At 36.9% G+C, this 22,686-nt stretch overlaps 1 protein-coding gene across 14 annotated transcripts in view; it reads right to left on the reverse strand.

Annotated features, from left to right (window-relative positions):
* The window catches only part of PARD3 (par-3 family cell polarity regulator), a 676,275-nt gene that overhangs the window by 231,368 nt on the left and 422,221 nt on the right, over positions 1–22,686 (reverse strand). For 7 of the 14 annotated variants that reach the window (XM_047865961.1, XM_047865959.1, XM_047865960.1 and 4 more), the window contains 3 exons: positions 14,287–14,475; positions 12,779–12,949; positions 3,262–3,412 (listed from right to left, as the gene is read on the reverse strand). In XM_047865961.1, coding sequence (XP_047721917.1) covers positions 3,262–3,412; positions 12,779–12,949; positions 14,287–14,475 — 511 coding nt within the window. Of the gene's footprint in view, positions 1–3,252; positions 3,413–12,778; positions 12,950–14,286; positions 14,476–22,686 lie in introns of all 14 variants that reach the window. The other 7 variants (XM_047865953.1, XM_047865957.1, XM_047865951.1 and 4 more) reach the window with 1 other exon arrangement.

A 22,686-nucleotide genomic window follows, 5' to 3' on the forward strand; every position in this document is an offset into this window, starting at 1 on the left:
TTGGTTAAATTAACCATGCCTCTTATTGTTTTGTGATTATTAGATTAAGATAGTCCAGCAATTTGTAAAAAAAAAATTTAAGGCTTTTGTAAAAAAGAAATCGTAGGTAGGATCTCCAGAGATTTCTTTTCAATGAATATCCGTGATAGTGGCAAGTAGGTCCTTACAGAAGACATTTGGAGAAATCTCGCCTTGGTGACAACTCTGGTTGATTAGACCACAAGCTAGGAGGACCGATGAAGGTTGAAGTAGTGTGGGACTCGGGACTCAGAAAAAAACACATCCTAACTGATTTAGAAACACAGAAACCTTGTGGCTTCAGACTTGTCACTTAATTTCTCTGATCCCTAATTCCTCTGAACAGAAGATAATTCAGTTGGAGTAGATACCTAAGGTTATTTTCAAAGGTGAGGTTTTGATTTTTAGATCACTTTGTTTGCCAGAATAGAACAGATTCTGGAGGCTGCCTAATGTCTTTTGCTTAAAGATGTAGATATTTATAAATTGATGTTAATAAAGAATGGATGTCACTAATAGTTATTGTGTGGTCTCACTATTCCCCAGAGAGGTCTACTTTTAGAAACAGGAAATAACCAAAAACAACATAAAACAAAAAATCACCATGGGATCTTGTGACTTTGTTCCTTTATCTGTTAAGTGGGAAAGTGTGGCTGATGACCCCTGATATCCTTCCAAGTCTAACATCTCTTCCTATTTTGATCTATTTTTTTAAAGCTTCCCTCCTGAGATGTGTTCCCACAGAAATGAGTTAGAAAGCCGCAAAGCTCCTTTTTGGTCTAGAGTCTCACATGATGAATTTTCACAGGTGAAAACTCACCCTGTTTGCATAAAATTAGTCATTTCTTAAAGTAATAAGCTGGAATTTCAATACAAAGCTCTAGTTGAATCATAGCAGATCATGAAGTAAATACCACCATGTCCACAAGTGTGTATGTAGGAGTTATTCTAAACATACAAAAGACAACCTGTAACCACACAAGAGCTACCTGAGAAACTTCCATGTACCTAGGTAATGTGCAAATCAATACATACTAGCGCGAATGATTTAGCCTAATAGAATTCAATGCTCTAGTATCTTATATTTGGTACCTTGTTTTGGCATTTTCTTGTCAGCTAACATCTTTTCCATGATTTCTAATTTTAGCAAACTATTTGTTTCTTAGGGTCGCTGATATTGGAATAGGGAACGATGAAGACTGAGAAATTCTCAAATTTGCAAAACTCAAGACATGGGATCGGGTTACGCATATACATTTCTCAGGGTAAAACTATACAGGATCCCTAGTTTCCAGTTTAATGTGTAAAAGCTAGCTTAAGAAAATATCGAAATCATTCAACATTAACTTGGCCTATCATCAGAGGGTAAAGAGTCTGCCACCCCCACTCCCAAAGGGCATGCACAGTACATCACAGAGCACATAGCTGGGAGGGAAGTGCTGCCCAGGGGAAAGCATCTGGAGTCTGAAAAGTCCATTCCATTTCTAGCAGGGGGAGGGGAAAACAACAGTAATACGAACTGAAGTGGACTAATGAAGCCACAGCTAACAAAATCAGGGCAAACAGACTATGAAGAAAATGACGGAATCCTTAACCCATATAGACAACATTTCAAAAGGTCACTAGGTGAATTTTGGGGTTTTTTGGTTTTTTAGTTTTAGTTTTTCGCCTTCCTCTGAAGCATCAGGGATTGGAGGCAGGACGCAGGTTACAGGAACTGGTGGACCAATGGTCTGATTCAGTATGGCAAGTCCTATGTTCCTATAATAAAGGGGAAATTACAGCGTATCACTTTGTATGCACACAGATCCAGGGACACATGCACTCTCTTTCTCTCTCAAGGGTCTGAATTTTCATCAGTGAAAAAAAGTATTTAACAAAGATAAAGTTTTACACCAAAACCAAGAAAGTATGGAAAATTCAACAGCAGTGAAAAGAGTGATCATTAATAAGCAAAGATTAATGTGGTAAACTATGTACAATGTGTGTCACCGAACAGGTGTAGAATGGTTTTTAGTATCCTTCCTCTACTTCCATTTATGCCAACCTGGCAAAAGGAAAAATATTGACAAAGTAAAAGCAGAAGGCTGGCAGGTCTAAGTTCTATGTGCAACAGAATAAGAAATTGAGAATTTATCAATTTTTCCAAACTAGAAAGCTAGAAAGTCCAAAGGAAGAACAGAAAATTCTATTAGCCTTGTTTATGTGTTTTTCCTGTCTTGCCCAGAAGAGAGTTCTGTGTATGCAGAGACTGTGTCTTTCTCATTTTTGTATCTAGAGCAAAAGTATACACACAAATGTCTTGTCAATAGCAGGCTTTCCAGAAACGTCCACTGATGAATGAAATAAATTCTTGCTCCAATGAGGCTTCATAATGGAAACCTGATTTGTATTAAATCTTCATTAAATGTATCAAAATGGAGTTAAATTTAGGGTTTTACTTGGGAGCCTTGTGACACATACCAGCGATAAAAGTGTTTTATGTCAGGTGCTATTTTAATCAAAAGTTTCGTAGGTTTTAAATTTGAGAACTCTCACAAGTTAATCCCAAGATGAGCAACTCAGTAAATCCAACCACTCCTGTGGCAAAGCAAGTCTTTATTAACTGGATCTGTTAGTAGAAAGCTGAACCGGTGCAGAGCAAGCGCTAATGACCTCATTACCCACTGGGGCCGTGCAGACAGCACGGTGTCGCATCTAAACAAAGGATGCAAAAAACTAGCTTCCAGATTTTAAAATGAGGGCTTTGAAAAAGTAGAGATGCAATTAAAAAATGGTAACATCCTATTAAGCACATACCAAATAAATGCGAATATTTCATATACATGCAAATGTGTAGATATGTATTTGTTCCTCTCCCTCTAAACAGTGCTGGTGTGGGAAGAGATTCAACTTTTGAATTCTTCTTGCCCCACACTACTACATTTTGATTTTTTCCTAAAACCTGGCTTCACTTCTTATTTCAAACAAGCTAAAAATATCTTGATCACTGAAAATATTACCATGTGACTCCTTTCTTTTCTTTTTCACCCCACACGTTACAGGATCTAAAATTCACTTAACAAAATCAATGTATTGATTTACTCTCTTCACATTAACACTTCCTGGATGATTATAATGAACCTACTCTTTTTCCTCTTGAAAACATGGGCCTCCTTTACATTAATATTACATTAATAACCTCCCAGTGAACCAGGAAAGCATAAAAATAAGTTGTGATAAACAGAATTTTACCTGACTCACCCATTATCCTACTGAGTGCAGCATTTCTCGTGGGTGATTCATCGAGCCCCTCAATCCCACTGTAGAGGGAATGGGAGATTCTTCGTTCTCGATCATCCAATACTGTTTCAATGGGCAGCTCAGGTCCAGAGGGGCTCCCAGGTGACTTCAGCTATAGAGAAAAGGGGGCAAGGGAAAATCAGTACTGGAGGCCCATTAGCAGCATGGGGGAATTATAACAACTTGCCCAAGGCCTGTATCCAACTGGGTACCAAATGAACTAGAACTTTTCACCCTGTACCAAAATAATTTGTGATGACAGCTCTGCCTAATGACCAACTTTCCGTGCCACTTTACACTGTGCCTCCCATGAAGTTCTGTCAGACTGCAGCCATTGGAGGAAAAATATGTATATTAAAAGCTTTTTTTTATAACTTATTTTGCTGCTTATTTTTTCAATTTGACTGTTAGTATTGGTTGAAGTCAATTTAAGTTATGGTTTAATTCAGAATTCTTTATGAGATGTTGCTCTGCACAAAGGATGCTTTATCAGAATGGAAGCTGGAACTCAGCTACATGATTTAGACCTATGGTAGGTAAATACACCTAACAATTAGCACACATCTCTGTGTGTGCTGCAAGAATTACTGCCTACTCTACAAGACCTCAACACCACTTGTGAGCTTGGGTGTCTTGAACAATTCAATGAGCCTATATTTCTTTGGCTAGAAATTCGGGAAAAAAATCATTCTATTCTCTTACTATAATCTTAAATATAAGGTAGTAAGTAACTGAAAAAAAAAACACTTTAACAGCAGACAAACAATATAGAAGTAGGGATCGAATATTCTAATGAAGCAAAGATGTGTATGTCACAAACACAGACAATCTACTAAGCAAAGAATATAGGTCAGTTTTTATCACCACGAATGAAAACAGTATGTGGCATTCTTTAAAACAGCTGTGCCTCCAAGTCAGATTCTTCACAAAAATAATATGAATAAGGAACCTATGTTCATAAGGCCTTGAAACAAATCTATTTCGAGGAAGAACAAAGCACACTTAACTGCAGTCGTCCAAATGTGGGCTCTGGGGTTAACCCCGTGGACTAATATCGCGTGACGCTTGGTGTTGGCTTGCAGCCAGAGACAAAGAGGGCTTGGCGGGAGGGTTCTGGGGGGAGCACCACAACATGGCAAAGTGGGAGAGAGTTTGCACATTCCAAACAGATGAAACCACAGCCGTTGCGGTTCCTTCATCTGAACAAATTATTATTTCTGTTAGAAGCTATCATCTGTTTAATATAAATGAGATATTTAATGAAGTTCCGAATTGTAGACTTATCTCTCCCAGTTTGATAAGCACTGGGGAGATTTAATGCATTGAAGGGTCAACACAATTACAATTGGAGGCACGTCAAACTGCAGGAGCATAATCAACTCGCAGCGCTAGTGAATTAGACTCAATAAGGTTTAAATTGTGAAATGAGGACTTGTTTTATTAGTTTCTTTTTTTTTTAAATTGCAGATTACAACTGACAGCTTTACAGAAAAGTAAATTAAGTATTCAAGGTCTCTGATGTAAAAAAACAAAAGAACATTTTCTGAAAGAATACTGTGCTTAAATTCCAAGGTACTTTGCGAGGTAAAAACAAAAACAAAAGCCGATACCCTATGCCTTTAAGAACAAGTATGTTTGAAAATTTTAAATGAGCACATATATTAAAGAGACTTGCTATACAAGTCTCTCTACAAGACCTGATTGCTGTATAATTTATTTGATCATAAGACAAACAACATATCCTCACATTTGCTTAACAGATGCATTTCATTGAACCATACAACTGCAATCTTCTAGATGGTAAAATCCTTGTACAGCTATTCATGAGAAATCCCTAAATAATCTAAGAGGCTATTTTAGAATTTTAGGAAATCAAATAAAAATTCCATTTAGAAAATAGCACATGCAGGCTTTCTAGAAAAAAAAACCAAAAACCAGTAAGGTGCCTGTTCAGAAAGAACCTCACACTTGAACATTTCATGGGAAAGAGTCTTCATGTCCCCTACCTCCCTAACCATGTCTAATTTACATCTAAAAAGACACATTTAAATGAAGACATCAATAGCCTACTACATAAATATTTAACAGAGGATACAATGCCTTTTAATTTCTTTAAAAAAAAAAAAAGCCTGATTGGGGAGCACAGTTTTGTTTTAAATCTTCTGATGATTTTGTTGTTGTTGTGCGAAAGCCAGTTTAAGAACGAGAAACATGCCACTGTGGCACTATGGCAGCACAGACAGGCAGGGCCGCCTTCAGTCCTGAAGAATGGCCCAGAATGGCCTACAATCTGGGCCTCTCCCAGGCCCTGCAAGTCTCCTTACGTAAAAACCTTATCCAAATTAAACTTGGATAAGTTTAGAAGAAGAAAGGCAAATAAAAGATCTGCAATTTTCACTTTGTAACTTGTTCAAAGTGCAAAAATGTTCTTCAGTCCAACTTCAGTGCCGAGTAGGGGTAGTTGTGCTGGACCCCCCTCAGCTCCATCTCTAGAAACACAGGAAAGCCTTTCCACCCCTTAAAGAAAAATTAGTTCTTGGTTGTAGTAAGATAACTCATATTGGGTAGGAGTGGATATGGATACAGTCATTCTCTAACGTAATACAGACATGTCTATCACAGGTCAAAAAACAGTTTACACTCCCTGTCCCGGACATTTGTTTCACTTTGTGGTCATCGTCCTCACAAAATAAAAAGCTAAGTGAATAATAAAGATTCATGTGAATCAATATTTATCATAACTTCATTTACAAGGGTATAAAATTAGGAATTACCCCAATACTGAAAAACAATGTAAATGTAATACTCTCTTAGATAAGATACCCAAACAATGATATATTGCTTTTATAATCAGAAAATACAAATGCTATTTAATAACAAAGAAACTGGATATTGTCCAATGAATATGCTTTTCATTATATACTTGGACTACCTTTCTGAGGAATAGTTAAAATCCTGGCTTCTTTTAAAAAGCTAATATAATTTCTGTGGGGGTTAGTAAATTCTCACGTTCATGTAGGTAAGCATTAATGGGTCAAATGAGGTCCTTCACATAAACAAAATGTATCCCACCATCTTGACTATAAGCCTTGAAAACCTGGCATAGATATGGCCCTAATCTTCTACATCAAACTTAAGACTGAGTTCTAGTTAACAATCTGCATACTCTTATTATTCGATATTTCAGTATTTATGGGCTTATTCTATTTTATCCCCAACGCCTGGCACAGAGCAGGTACTGGGCAAGTAACTGGGCGAATAAATTCATTTCCAAGTAAACGACTCAGATTTTCCTCAAAATGGTTTGGAGATTTATACATGTGAGGCCATGTGGAAGCAAGCCTAAAGCTGAGGGCACAGTACAATGTTGAAATACAGCAATTGAGCCTACATTACAATTCTGTGTTGTGGAAAGTACTAACATCTGAAGGACAGGTAAACACAAACAATGAATAAAAGGGCAGGCTTGGGTTTTGGAGAAGAGTGGCCAGTTTAGGCTCTGCTATCAATCAGGACAGCATTTCAGCTCCTCTGTACCCTGCTCTGCCGCGTGGGCAACAGCAAGGATCAGAGTGGTAATGTAAGTTCCCCCAAGTCATTCTGCCTGTAAGCAGCACACCCAGAATGTAAGGGAAGGTCTGATGCTAAAGCCCATGCTTTATTGTATGTTGCCTCTTAACACAACCGGAATACAAAGTGCCTGAACAACACAATCACAATCAATTAGGCCCACTCACATGCATAAGATGAATGGGCACCCTGCTTCTAAATTACTTTGCCACTACCTTGGCCTTGCAGCCATTAAGCAAATCGTTTGACCTTTCTGCATTTATTTCTTAATATATAAAGTGAAGAGAGCCATAAATGATACCTTAGGCCCCTTCCTATTTTAATATGGCTTTCTAATTCTAAGAGGATTAAACGTACAGAGAGAACTCATTTTAAAGTAGTCCTTGATGACTAGATCCTTCAGCCTGAGGTGTAAGACAAAGCTCACCTGGTCCCATTCTCAACAAGTACTAAGGCAAGGCTTTGTATGAAATCACGTCTAACACCGATATAATGAGATGACTGTAAGCTATGTTAGACTGCAGTAATTTCTAAAATATTAATTTCCTTGGGACATCTACAATCAGCATAATTCTCACACACAGGTTACTTTCAATCCTCAAGGGATGATGTCAGGTATTTACTCCCATATCTCCTTCTAGGTCCTCAACAAATGTGTCCTTTGTGACGATACCCAGTGTTTCTGCCTCTTGCTTTATGTATTTTTTTTTCCAGTGGAAAGAATGTCAGGACTTACAAAATTTGTCTACAAAAAAGTCAATCCATCAATCAGGAGCACAAAACAAGGGAAAGCCATTTTTCTCTTTTTTCCTAAAGAAACAATTATTGCTTATGAGATGTTTTAAATGTACTTAAGTAAGAACATTAGATCCAAGGAAAGAAAAGGAAATTCAGAATCACTGCCAAAATATTAATTTGGTTACCATGCCTGATGTTTTCTTTTTTTTTTTTATTTAGAACTTCAGTCTTTAATATTAACTAAGTTATCTCTTCTTTTTTTCTATTCTATTCTATTCTATTCTATTCTATTCTATTCTATTCTATTCTAATTTTAGACACAGAGAGAGAGTATGAGCAGGAGAGGGGCAGAGGCAGGGGGAAAATCTCAAGCAGCCTCTACTTTTCAGTGTGGAGTCCAATGCAGGGCTTGATGACCTGAGCTGAAATCAAGTCAGATGCTCAAGCAGCTGAGCCCCCAGACACCCCTGTTAGCTCTTCTCAAAACACAAGACTCTCCAGGATTATTTCCCTTATCATTCAGTTCATGCTTAGGTGTCTGCTCTGGGTTGTACCTCAATGATGGAGAGAGAGAAACATGACAGATGGACAACATCTTGGACATCTCAGAATTTACAGGCCTCATGAAAGAAAGCCAAAAAGGAAACTATGACAGCGTAAATGCTGCTAGGTGAAGGCAAGTACTCGCACCCCGGAAACACCCCGGTGAGAGAAACTACAATCTAAAGGCTGCCTTTGTGAGGACAAGGAGCAGAATGGGCTCATGGGGAAAACTTGGAGGTGAGAGAGTATCATGTGTCTAAGAAAGTGCAAGGAGTGCTGAGTAGCTCAAGCAGACTGCACAGGAAGTTTCCACATGTCCCAGTGGGCTGTGTGATGGAGACCGGCATCTGTCCTGGACAGGCTGAAAACGTCCCGAAGGGATATCAGATGAAAGGGACATGAGCAATTTGTTTTGCGAAAAAACCTGCCTTACTGCAGTGTGGAGAATGGACCAAGGAAGAAATCCCTGTAGAGGCTTTGGCACTGACCCCAGCAAGACCATGGGCCTAGAGTGGGGCAATAGCAGAGTGGCTGCAGAAGAGTGGGTCGAGGAGAGAGAGGTTCTGGAAACAGAGGCGATAGAGACAGGAAAGGCATTTGAGAGGTGAAGAGTGATCCCCCTTCTCCATCTTCTACAACTGAAAGAGCAGTGGTGTGGTTTATAGGGTGGGGGGAGGCAAGACAGGATAGAGGAAGCCAGCAGCGTTGGGGGCTGGTGAATGAGGTGCCTGAGTGACAAACCAGCAAGTATCTCCATGGGCAGTTAGACAGAGGGATCTGGAATTGGAACAGAATTCTGAGCTGGGGACAGGGTTATGGGAACCATAATAGCATCACTGGTACCTGAAGATGTCCCAGGGAGCATGTGTGGAATAAGAAACAGCCCAGGGAAAGCTTTGAGAAGTACTAACAATAAAAGAACAGGCAGAAATAAATGAACCTCAAAGGAGAGAGAAGAGCCAGAGGGAAGGAGGAGAAAAATGGGGAGAGCAGGTTAAGAAAAGATTCAAGATGGGTGGTGTTCCAAGATTCCTGAAAGGCTGAGCAAAAGAGACTGAGAAATCTCTTCCCAAGAACATCTCCAAGTGTGCTGTTCAGTGAAATTCAGGCGAAGATGATACCTAGAGTGGAGAGTTGACAAAAAATGTTTGAATAAAAATATTAAGATAATATATGACACTTCCTTCATACAAGAAAAGGGCAAGGAAAGAGGTAACAATGTACAATTTTCTTTTGCAAATTCTCATCTTCTCTGGCTTGAAATTAAGTATGCAAACCCTTGATTTAAAGATGAGTTAGTAAAATATAATTTTGTGATGTTGTCAAAGACCGGACTCTGTGGCTGACTAATAGACCCAGAAGGACAGAACTCAAAGCACATTATTTTGGCTTGAGGTTCATTCATGACAAGATACCGTATGCTTATATCAATATTTACTGTAACACAATTTACACATATTCTCTTGTAATTCAGAGAGATGTTTTTCCAAAGGTAATATATAAGTACAACATCAGCAAAATCATGTCTTATGCCTTATGGGAAGCTGAACTGAGCTCTTCTGTCTTCATATAATTCTTTAGTTAAATCCTGTCAGTACAAAAGTCTTCTCGGTAGTATTACAAAGAAAGCACAGCACTCATGATAAGATTTTTTTTGATATAATTGTTTTATAAGCTTATACCCTCCTAAGAAATAGTAATAACCAGCAATGTATGAAAATGATACCATAAGGAATATTGAATATTAAAGTCTATTACTATCTATTGCAGCTGTTCCCTTACTTAAATCATTTCATTCACATAAATTCATATGCAGAAGTGAATAAGACACAGAAATATTTCAGTGGGATTCCAATTTCATGTGTTTTACAGGACAACAGGGAATAAAATCAGTGCTTTTATCAAAACATTTTCAGGCTGGTACAGGTTTGCTCTGCTACTGCTTGGGGAACAACGAGGAACCATCTGAATCAGGGGAAAGCATGTCCAGATTCAGAATGCTGGTCTTCAGTGGTATTCATATGTTTTCAGTGTCCCTAGAATTCTAATCCAATGTTTATCTGTCAGGGAAAACTTTGAGAAGGTGTTACAAATTCTAATTTATTTTAAGAGGGACTGAGAATATGATATATTCTGCAGCAGAATTTAAGTTCTAGGAGAGAAGGCGCATGGTCTGTTTTTAATCACTGCCATATGCCAGCGATCTAACACACTTCCTGTATATAGTAGATTAGTAGATGCTCAATAAACGTCTGCCGGAGAATACTGTCCTGTGAATGTGAAGTCCTTCAGGTTTAGAAAAAGACCTAATAAAGAGCAGTATACTTGTGAACTTACTGTGGAGACTTTTCATTTAGCACTTCAAAGGATCTGCATTTTATTTTTTTAATGTCTATTTATTTTGAGACAGAGAGAGAGAGAGAGAGAGAGAGAGAGAGAGAGAGAAGAGGAGGGACAGAGAGAGAGGGAGTTCAAACCCACAAACCATGCTATCATGATTTGAGCGAAATCCAGAGTCGAACATTTAACCAGCTGAGCCACCCAGGTGCCCCTATAGGACTTATATTTAAAAAATCATTTAAGGGGCGCCTGGATGGCTCAGTCGATTAAGCGTCCGACTTCAGCTCAGGTCATGATCTCGCGGTCCGTGAGTTCGAGCCCCGCGTCGGGCTCTGGGCTGATGGCTCAGAGCCTGGAGCCTGTTTCCGAGTCTGTGTCTCCCTCTCTCTCTGCCCCTCCCCCGTTCATGCTCTGTCTCTCTCTGTCTCAAAAATAAATAAATGTTAAAAAAAAAATTTAAAAAATCATTTAATAATTTTTGAGACAAAATAATAAATTTTGGCATCAAATACAAACTCTACGTCTCAGGAAAACCATTCCAGTAGGCTACTCTGAGGGATTAGCATTTATATTTATATTACAAAAGTGAATTTTTATCTTATGAAAGTGAATTTTAAGTTAAGGTTCAGTGTTCCCTTGTTACGGAAATTAACTCTTTATTGTTAACAAATTCTCCATTTGAAAAATAAAAACAATAAAGAAATAATAGTCAATAACCTTTCCAAAACTGGTCACCTCAACACTGAGTACTCAACTTTCATTGCAAAATAGGAATATATTACAGGATGGCATGAGTGGTCAAGCAATCTGAATAGTTCCACTTTATACATATAACATAGACTTTAAAATTAAGAAAAACACTTAAACCATTTAGATATAATTTTCAGTTTATATGATTTCCTAGGCACTTCCTTTTAGTTGATTTAAAAATGTAGGAAGTTGGCATGGCGCCTGGGTGGCTCAGTCGGTTAAGCATCAGACTTCAGCTCAGGTCATGATCTCACTATTTGTGGGTTCGAAAATCCCCTCATCAGGCTCTGTGCTGACAGCTCGGAGCCTGGAGCCTGCTTCAGATTCTGTGTCTCCCCCCCAGCCCCCCACTTGTCTCTCTCTCTCTAAAATAAAGAGACATTAAAAAAAATTATTTTTTAACGTGGGGAGTTGAGCATTGATTAAAAACAAAAACAAACTCTACTTTTTTTTAACAAGCTTCACTCTATAAATTCGCAGCTCCCACCTATTTCCTATGGATGGCACATAAATTATAACAGAACTATAAACTTTTTTTAGGTTTAATATAATCACATAAATATATAATTCCTGTTAAATTGTCAAATGCCCCATTATGCAAGAAAGTATGTTTCTGCTTAGCAAGTTTTTACAATTTGGGAAAACATGATCATAACCTTCAAGAGAGGATATTCTTCCTACTCGTTCCTAACTACATACCTGCTACATGTATTCAGAGCCAGCCATGGCACTGTGCAATAGATATCACTGAAAAAGCATGCAGTCAAGGGGAAAATATTCAACCCTTTAGTAAAGGAGAAAGGAGACACAGGAGAATAGGAGGGGAGACTTACATTTTTGACAAGGTCACAAGAGAAACAGACTCTCCCCTTTCAGGGGCTTTGAAATAAGCATCCCACTTTGATAAATCAAATGAACAAGCCATTATTTCATTGTTTCTCTCTCCTAGGAACAACACTACTGAACAGAAGAGAAACTGTTCGCTCCCAACAGGAAGGTATGGCCATTTTCAAAAAGAGAACCAACTGAAGGTGATTTTAAGATCCCAGTGTTATTTGTTGAGCTGGAGATAGAAATACTAGTGCACACTTAGGGATATTTTGATCACATATTTAAGAGAACAAATCAGGGGCGCCTGGGTGGCGCAGTCGGTTAAGCGTCCGACTTCAGCCAGGTCACGATCTTGCGGTCCGTGAGTTCGAGCCCCGCGTCGGGCTCTGGGCTGATGGCTCAGAGCCTGGAGCCTGTTTCCGAATCTGTGTCTCCCTCTCTCTCTGCCCCTCCCCCGTTCATGCTCTGTCTCTCTCTGTCCCAAAAATAAATAAACGTTGAAAAAAAAAATTTAAAAAAAAAAAAAAAAAAAAAAAAGAGAACAAATCATAGTCCACAGACAATGCAATAAAGAAAGCAAAGATAATTTATAGTGTTTTGAAGCAAAGTCCCAGAACCTGCCATTCTTTGTCCAATATTGGGACAAAAACTTAGTCTTATTACAATTTCAAATGCTAGAGTCTTCTTTTCATTTTTTATACTTTACCTCATTGCACTTGCTTATTCGCCTTGCAACAATGAGCTGGATCATTCCTCGCTTGTTCCCTTCAGTGGACATAGACCTTCGGAGGGTTTCCATGGCATCTTGGTTTGTCTTGCCCAACAGGGATTCTCCATTCACTGCTATCAGTTGATCATTCACCCGAAGCCTTCCATCCTGGGAAGAAAACAGGTAGAAATAAGTGCTATTAAATACACTGTTATAAAAGAAGTTGCTTTCTCTTTAATAAATAAATAAATAAATAAATAAATAAATAAATAAATACAAGGGGGATAAAAAGAGGCTTTAATCCTAATGGATTATGCCCAATTGAACACGAGCACAATAATGTCTAAGCAGCCACTGCAGCCTGTGTCTATTTCAATCATTTATACATTTGTAAACCAAGTCATTATCATAATCTGTTTACCAAAATAGCATACTAATTTAAAGGACACAAAGTGATTACTTTCTTGCTTCCAGAGACACCCATAGAGGTTATTTACAACCCAAGACAAGAAAAAGCTCAAGGCTGTTACACAATTGCAGAGAGGTGCCCCCTTAACAAATAGCCAGGAAACTTTCTCCAGACTGGGGAATAGTCTAGGTGATCCATAGTCAGGGAAGAAGAAGATGAGCTTTACTGCAGGGCAGCTCTGTGCCAGAACCTCCGCTAAGTCTTTGCACAGATTATCTTCTTTCAACTATAAGGGCTACAGGTTGTAAATTCTGTGAGACCAAAAATGGGGACTTGAAGCTATGATTTCATCCCCAAATGAGAGACCACCAAGATTTCTATTAGTTTGATCATGCATGGGCTACTATGAAGAAAACAAAAGACACTTGGTAAGTGTTACAGGGTATCTGAATATGTTGCTCCAAAACACACCATTTTGGCATAAGGACTATTTTGAGCTGAAGGCAACTGAAAAATGGCAGATGGAGAAGGAGCTCTCTGTTCTTCCCTTCTCTGGCTAAGTGCAGGGCATGGAGTTCCTCTTAGGAAGATGTCTCCTTTCCTCTCTCAAACCAGTAAAAAAATGACCCTCATCACGAGAGACACAGAGAGCACTGAGATTAGTCAGCCTACAAAACAGACCGTACAAAATAAACCTTATCTTCCACTAGTTTCTGCCATATATTTACCGTCCTACAATTTGCCACCCCAAAGCCCCAACACCCTTTTCCTCGTCCAATCACTGCTCCACAATTCATTGCCCTTTGCTAAAATGGTATCTAGTTTCTGAGTCTAACCACTTCTTTAGGTTTCTCTTTTCTGTAGAATCCCTGTATGTGGAAAATTTTAAATATTAACATCAATAAAATTTGTGAACATGTTCTGTTCATCTGTCTTTTGCCAGTTGAATTCACAGGCCATAGATAAAGAACACAAGAGGGTAGAGGAACAAGTAATCCGCCCCCACACTGTGTATATGTTTCCAAGATAGGAATAGGGTTGTACTTAAATATTTTTGTTAATGCGCATAAGCTGGGTAAAGTTAACATTTGCTTACTTTAGATGCTGCTCCTCCATTAATAATGGACTTGACGAAGATTCCCAAATCTGCATGGTTCTCTTTGGACCGGTTACCTTTGACACTGACACCAAGACCCGCTGATCCTGAATCATTAAGTGGAACTTCAAACGTCAGAAATTCCCTGGTGCCATCAGGTGTGAGAACAATATCCTCATCTTCTGCTTTCTAGTAGGAAACAAAATTGCACAGCGCGTTATATTCCAATGTTCCTTTCTCATAGCTATTTTTAAAAACTGCTAATGAGCAGTCTGTAATCCTCACACACAGTATTTCCACCAAAGTTCCGTGACAAGATCCATGATAACTGCATCTGCACCCCCTCCAGATGATTCCTGGAACCAGCTGTTAATATTTTCATGTGGCACTTGTTTCAATATTGAAACAAACTCAAACCAGATTCTGAGAAAAGTAGGGAAAAATACAGCTGAAGACTGAAGACATTAGACTCCTAGAATTTGGGATTTTTTTTTTTTTTTTGGTCTGTTTATATATCCTAAACCACAAAAGTAAAACAGTTAACAGCAGGAATCAAAATAAATAAATACAACTCATTTGTCTTTTTATTCACCAGGAATTTCTGATGTTATTAACAGTTTAATGTTCACTAATGGTATATCATTTTATTCGCAAATAATAAGTTGTGATGGTACAAAGTCAGCAGAAAAAGGTATTCATTTTCAGAGAGCCACTAGAGAGCTTTAACCTTCAATATCCGTGAGATAGAAACAACATTAGAGAAAAGCTTTCCACAATACCGTACCATACATAATACAGCTGGGGGATAATATCCAAGCAATCCAGCTTAATTAATTAGTTGCATATGCAAGCCTTGATTTCATAACTGTAGTCATCACTGAATAAGAAGACTGTTTCAGAACACAACACATTGAAGACACACCGACTCCTGCCCATTTCCCTAAAGCAGCAAGAAGAAACGAAAGCTGAGAGTATAACCTGATGAGCCGCAGACAGACAGCATGTTCGGTCATCAAAATACTTGTACACACCAGGGACGGAGCAGTCTGTCTTCTGACTTCTCCCAAGTAATCCCACCCATGACCAAGACTTTAACCTCTTATATCTCTACACTGCTCATCTTCAAGGCGGTAAGGACAGAATTCTTTTTCAAAGTTACTATTTCCAACCACATAACAGCTATGTGGCACAGAGCCTTCAAATCACAACAAAATGCCTCAGCTAGTCCTAAAACACATTCTTGCTCTTCTTTTTCTAATTTTGAAATATTTCTCCACCATGCACCTAGTCACTCAAACTGGAATGATCAAATTATAGTTGAAAACTGGTTAAACATCTAATGGTACATAATTAGGCTAGACTATCTAATGAATCCTTTAAAGTGTGCTTTTAAAAATGGCTCAGTCACATGTGTGAAAGTAACCTATTAGAGAGCAATGGGAGTAGACTTCAACTTTTTTTCTGGGTCCCCAAATTTTTTTTAATTTTTCTAATAACAATCAAAATTAACAATAAATTTTTTTAATTTGGAGATTTAACATCTCCACCAGATGTAATACTCTTTGTAAGTATAGCATTTATCGATAAAAGATTATTTTTTAGATTAGCATAATCCAAATGATATGTTTTTTTAAATCTCCAAATCCATAATAATGTGATTTGTAAAGTAACATTTCTAACTTAACTAATATCCAGTGTTAGCATTTTATAGTAAGGCATTCTTTGTGCCATCTTTGCAAAAGACAACCTCATAGTTGCCAGGACAAGGTATGTTTCAAAAAAATAAAATAAAATTACTAATATGTTAAAAACAGGAAAACTATAAAAAATGCAAAATAAAAACAACTTGAAAAGATACGGGCCATTGCTATGTTTACTATATACAAAGAAAATACATTTCAGTGTCAAAGTCAAAATCAAACCTAAGCCTGCTCATTATAAAATTGTTCATATTTAAACTATTTCCAGAGAATAATCAAATAAAACCAATGTATTGGGGAGAAAAAATATATCAAATACTCATATCAAAATATTGATGTCATAGCACATATTTACCATGTTAATACTATTCTTACTAATACTAATACTATATATCTATTTTGCTTTATAAACTTTGTATTCAGATGGTTCAAAACAACTAAAAAGTACTAAGAAATGACTTTGTGTGAATTCATACAGCTATCTCAATATAAAATCTGTTATAAAAACAATGTATAAATAAATGTTGATGTCTGAAATACAAAATAGTATCAAAACACACCATAGCCTCCTTCAGAATTACTTCAAATTCAGAAGTATTTAAAGGCAAAACATACTTTCTGAATCAGAACCAGTATTTATATTCCTGGAAAAGTTGCATTTAAAAAGACCTAAAAACCAAAGATAGTCCTTAGCTGGGCACATTTAGGTCTGATCATTGAGTACATCTGTTTGCCTCAAATCTGGAAGGTTCTTAATTGTCATTTACTGATTTAGATCTTCAGTTTGGCTTTTTAATGTTTACTGATTTTTACATTTCCATAATGTTTTACTAAGGCTTAAAATTCTCATTTATTTTTCTACTTGAAAAATCAAGATAAGGAGCTGACTGAATATATGAAGAAAAATTTTAATCAAGGTGGAATCATTTCCTGACATGCCCTACTCTGAACCTGTCTTAAAGGAGACTATTTTCTCCACGGGAAAGTTTCATTTATTATGAAAACTGCAGGATGGGAATAATATTCTTTTTCAGCTTTCTTATCAAGTGTTAAGTCATTATTATCATTAAAACATTTAAGTGAGAGATTGTACTTTCCTTTGATATTTCATTATTAATCCATTTGGCTCTTGACATAAGACTGAAATTAATGCCAGCGTTTAGAACTTAATTTTCTGGCAGCAAAATGTTTTAAAAAAATTTTGCTCTTCAAAAACCATTTTAAATGCCACTATATTATAGAGAACTTTTTTTAAAGAAGTTTTCTAATATGGAGATCTCTTCATTCTGATACAAAGGAGAAACTAATTTTCTATCACCTTGATTGTTTCCATCCAGATTCAACTGTTTCTTGAGTCAAATTCTTTCAACAAAACACAATAAATGTGTTTCCTTTAATTTGCCTCTCAAGCCATTTGTACGTGACCATGTCACTCAAGCTCATACGTCCCTCACGTACACACGTATGAACACCCCGAGTGTTATTTTGCATTAATGCAACCTATCATTTTTTCCTTTACCTAGTACTCAAACTGGCATTATGGCTTAGCATATTAGAAGTAAGAAGCCTGCTGGATGGGCACTATGAAAGCTATTTGCTTTCCCACTATCCTCAGAATAGCAGAAATACTTATATCTGAAGGGAGATAGAAAAATAGCCACAAGTGTGCAGCGCCAAGGCCCAGACAGGTTCCCTTCTTCCCCAGAAAATAGTCCCAATAGCTCTGGAAACAGCTGGCTCACAGGTCCCTTTGATCCTGGTTAATCTGAAAAAATTGGTAGATCTATAAGAGAAGAAATAAAAGTTGATTATCTTTAAGTAGTTGAAAAATAATCATGAGCAGAGTCATCTCTGGGCTTCAGTATATTAAGATATTAGTAAGAGAGCACAAAATATTATGAAAAAGGGCAAAAGAAATAGGATATATACGCATGTCATATGGGACCATAAAATTACAGATGTGAGTCCAATAGCTGATTGCAGGCTCTGAAATAAATGACTCAACATTCTACCATTTGTGAAATAAAAGGAGATAAATATAAATATATAAAATCTGCCTTCAATGCCTGCTAATATATTGGTCATTGGCCCCAGTTCCTGATACAGAGCTCCAAAAACCCTTGTAATTCCTGGTAAGAGTGTTTGACACAGAACTCCTAAATCCCATGGGATTTTCTGGATGTTAGGGATATCTTTTCTAATGAGGTGACACTCGGTGGGTTCCTTGGTGGCTCCTGAATGGACTCTTATCACCAGAAGTCATGATTAGAGGTTTGGAACTTTAGTCCAAGCCCATTCTCCAAAGAGGGAGAGGGGCTGAAAATGGAGTTAATAATTGATGAGGCATCCATAAAAATCCCAAAAGTATGGGGTTTGGAGAGCTTCCAGGGTGATAAACACATCCATGTACCAGAACGGGGGCACACCCCAACTCCAAAGGAATAGCTCTTGAGCTTGAGGACTTCCAGACTTCACCCTGTATATCTCTTCATTTGGCTTTCCATGTGTGCTCTTTAAAATATTCTGAGTGGGAGCCAGTCTTGTGGGCTGAGTCCTTAACTTGTGAGGTCTAACACTAATTCCAGAGGGTATCAGAAGTACATGGTGTGGAAAACTCACACATTGAGTGTGAGCAGAACGACAAGGTGTTTTGCTGCTCATTTTTCCACTATAATTAATTGACTTCTCACTCCCTTTTCCATGGAGTTAGTATCATTATTACACAAAACTGATGAAGTACAAACAAAAAGATGAACACTGCCACATCAAATAAGAGAGATGTGAACAAGGAATACATTAAAGAAAGATAAGTGGACCAAAATAATCACCATCATCATCATCATCGTCTACTTGCAACAAAGCTTATCAAACTGCTGAAAAAAATTTGTTTTAAGTAATGAATCTAAGAATGCAGAAGGTATGGTGAAATGGGCACTTTCTTGCACTACTGGTGAAATATAAAAGGTTACAGACATTTATAGAAGTCAATTTGACAATGCTTATCAAAAGCCTCTACATTTTGTTTATCATTTAACCCAGAAATAGTACTTTAGTAATATGTCCTAAAAAAACTACCAGAGGTCAGGAACAAAGATTTAACTGTTCAGATGTCCACTGCTTTAATAGGACAGCTAAAAATTAAAAACAACCTTTACATATGATATTAATTAGATTACCACTATTCAGCTATTAACGTGTCTTTAGAAAGTGTCCCATTTGGGGGAAGAGAAAAACATTTATGACTAAGAAATTGGGTTTTATCCTGTGAGCTTTCTTCTAATACTTCACCCAGTATAAGCCTTGATATCCTATTTTAATAAATTCTTTAATGTCTGTCTTCTCAGTAAAAGCATTATTTTACTGAGGAATATATCACTGTGTCCTTCTGCTTAGGACATAATATTCATTACCTACATGATATGTGCCAAGGACATGATATATATTAGCTACATCAGTAAAGAAGAAAATCATTTTAAAAAGTACACATCAAAATGGTGGCACTGAAGTCACATAATTGCAGGTGATTTCTCCCCTCTACGCTGACTGGATTTCATACTATCCACTATACACCACTTTTTGTACTATAAAAATCCCACTATGTGCCATTTCTTTAATTTCTCTTGCTCTTCAAAACCCAGTGTGGGAAGGAAAGGATAGGAGGATGGTTATACATGTTGGGCAGGAGCTGGTGCCCAGAGGGGAAATCTTATGGTAGCTCTCACAAAACCATTATGCAGTAATGCAGAACATCATACTCTCAAGCTAACAAAAGGCTTACAAAAGATTACATTTATTCAATACAAACAGCTTAAATAATATGCAGTTATCACACATAGGAAGAACGAGTTCTTGTTTTCAATATAAAGAGGAGGATTTTTTTTAAAAGAGAAGTTATCTTGGTTTCATTTAGTTATTGCACAAAAGAATAGCCCTCCAAAGTTTCTTTAAGTTATACATTTCAATTTATCCCATATGTGTGATGAATGTTTATACACAGTATCTGTGCTGATATGTTAAGGTTAATTATTCTTATTAGCAAAGTCAAAATGTCACATCTGGCCTTACTGTACTCTATTCCAAATCAAATGGTAGACGTAAAATAAGTAAAATCTAAAGAATTGATTTGCTTGATTATATAAATACTGATAACAAAATGTTTTTTTTTTCAGGGGGAATTAGAAAGTATTTTGGTTTTTTGTTTGTTTGTTTTTAATATATGAAATTTATTGTCAAATTGGTTTCCATACAACACCCAGTGCTCATCCCAAAAGGTGCCCTCCTCAATACCCTAACAAAATGTTTTTACAGTTATTAATCTATAATGTCAAGTCATAAAAATCCTTATCAAATTAAAAAATTCCACACAAATCCAAATTGAGGCACATTCTCAAAGTAACTTGTTCTTCAAAACTGAAAAGATAAACTGAAGAAGTAAGTGTTCCACATTAAGGAAGACAAGAGACATGACAACTAAATTCCACACATGGTCCTGAATTGGAAACTAGAGCAGAATTTGATTCATATGAATTCATTCATTCATTCATTCATTCATTCATCTCTGCTTGCAATAGAGAACATTAATTGGGGCAAGTGGTACTACAATACTGTCAAATCAATGTTAGTTTCATGATTTTGGTAACTCTATTGTGGTTACATAAGAAAATGTCCTTGTTATTAGGATAGACACAGTGAAATATTTACAGATAAAGGGGAATTACATCTACAACTTATTCTCAGTTCAGAAAAAAAACATATATAGTGGGAAGAAAAGGAGAAAAAAGTAGACAGAAGGGGAGTGGAGAATGAAAGATAATTATGTATCAAATGTGGTTAAATAATAACAATTGGGGAATGTGGTGAAGGGTATACTGGAAGTCTCTGTACTATTTTTGAAAGTCTAACATTTCAGAATAAAAATTATATGTAATAACTAATCCAGAATAGTTTTGCTATACCTAAAACACTTTTCATTTTAAAATAGATATTTCTACCAATATAAAAAAATAACCTGGGGCGCCTGGGTGGCGCAGTCGGTTAAGCGTCCGACTTCAGCCAGGTCATGATCTCGCGGTCCGGGAGTTCGAGCCCCACATTGGGCTCTGGGCTGATGGCTCGGAGCCTGGAACCTGTTTCCGATTCTGTGTCTCCCTCTCTCTCTGCCCCTCCCCTGTTCATGCTCTGGCTCTCTCTGTCCCAAAAATAAATAAACATTGAAAAAAAAAAATTAAAAAAAAAAAAATAACCTAAGAGTTCAACAGCAAAGAAATCATATAATAAATTTAAAAAATATTAATTTTATTACTATCCACAAAGGAGGATAATAAAAAAACAACTAAGATAGATTTCTCAGGGAAAGCACACCAAACACTAAGGAACCCCCATCTTACTGTAGTAATAGTAAGCAATTTCAAATGAATTCCTTAAAGTTAACACAGAGATTGACTGTACAAAATCATTATGATATCTGTAATATCATGAAAACATTATTCTATCCCAACTTTGGAGAAACATAGTTTTAAAATAAGTTTGAATTAGGGCGCCTGGCTGACTCAGCTGGAAGAGCCCGAGACTCTTGGTCTCAGGGTCGTTAAGTTCAAGCCCCATGTTGGATAAAGAGATTACTAGAAAAAAATAAATTAAAAAAAAAAAAAGTTTGAGCCATTTAATTCAAGCTTTTTCCTTTGAATTATAAGTTTAAAATAAGTTTGAGCATTTAATAGTATAAGATGTTATAAAATGTTTTGTGACAATAGCAATATTTGCTGCTCAAAACCAAACAATTAAGGTCAACATATGATTAGTATATGATAGTATAATTCTCCATCAAAAAACTCAGAAAAGAAAGTTTTTGTATACTTTTATGTGTTCTCTAAAGTATCAAAATTAATTTACATTATAGGCCTGCAGAAGTGCTCGATGACGAGTTTAACACAATGAATTTGTATAAAAATATTGATGGAGATGTAATGAACCAAAATCCTCTCCCTCCTTATGCTTCCTCTTTGCTTTGTCTGACTTAAGTTTTTTTTTTTCTTTCCAGCTTTTTTGAGATATAATTAATATATAACATTGTGAAAGTTTATGGTGTACGATGGGTTGAGTTGATATACTGACATTGAAAAATGATTACCATATTGAAAAATCATTAGCTAACACCTCCACCCATCACATACTTATATATTCTTTTTGTGGTAAGAACAGTTACGGTCTATTCTCTTTGCAACTTTCAAAGTATATAATTATTATACTACTTACTATAATCATTATTCTGTACATTAGATCCCCAGAACTACTTCATCTTATAAGTGGAAGCTTATACTCTTTAACCACATCTCCTGGTTCCTGCCATCACCCAGGCTCTGGTAAACATTCTAGTCTGTTTCTATGAGTTTGGCTGTTTTAGATTCCACCTATAAATGATATATAATATTTGCTTCTGTGACTTCTTTCTTGTACTATAATGCCCTCAAGGTCCATCTGTGCTGTTGCAAATGGCAGGATGTCCTTCTTTCTCGCGGCTGAATAACATTCCATTGTGTGTGTGTGTGTGTGTGTGTGTGTGTATTACATCTTCTTTTTCTATTAATCTATTGATGAACACTTAGGTTATTTCCATATCTTGGCTATTGTAAAAAAAAGTTACAACGAATAGGGGAGTGCAGGGATCTCTTTGGGATCCTGATTTCAATTTCTTTGCATA

This window comes from Prionailurus viverrinus, chromosome B4 (assembly GCF_022837055.1).
Source record: "Prionailurus viverrinus isolate Anna chromosome B4, UM_Priviv_1.0, whole genome shotgun sequence".
Lineage (NCBI taxonomy): Eukaryota > Metazoa > Chordata > Mammalia > Carnivora > Felidae > Prionailurus > Prionailurus viverrinus.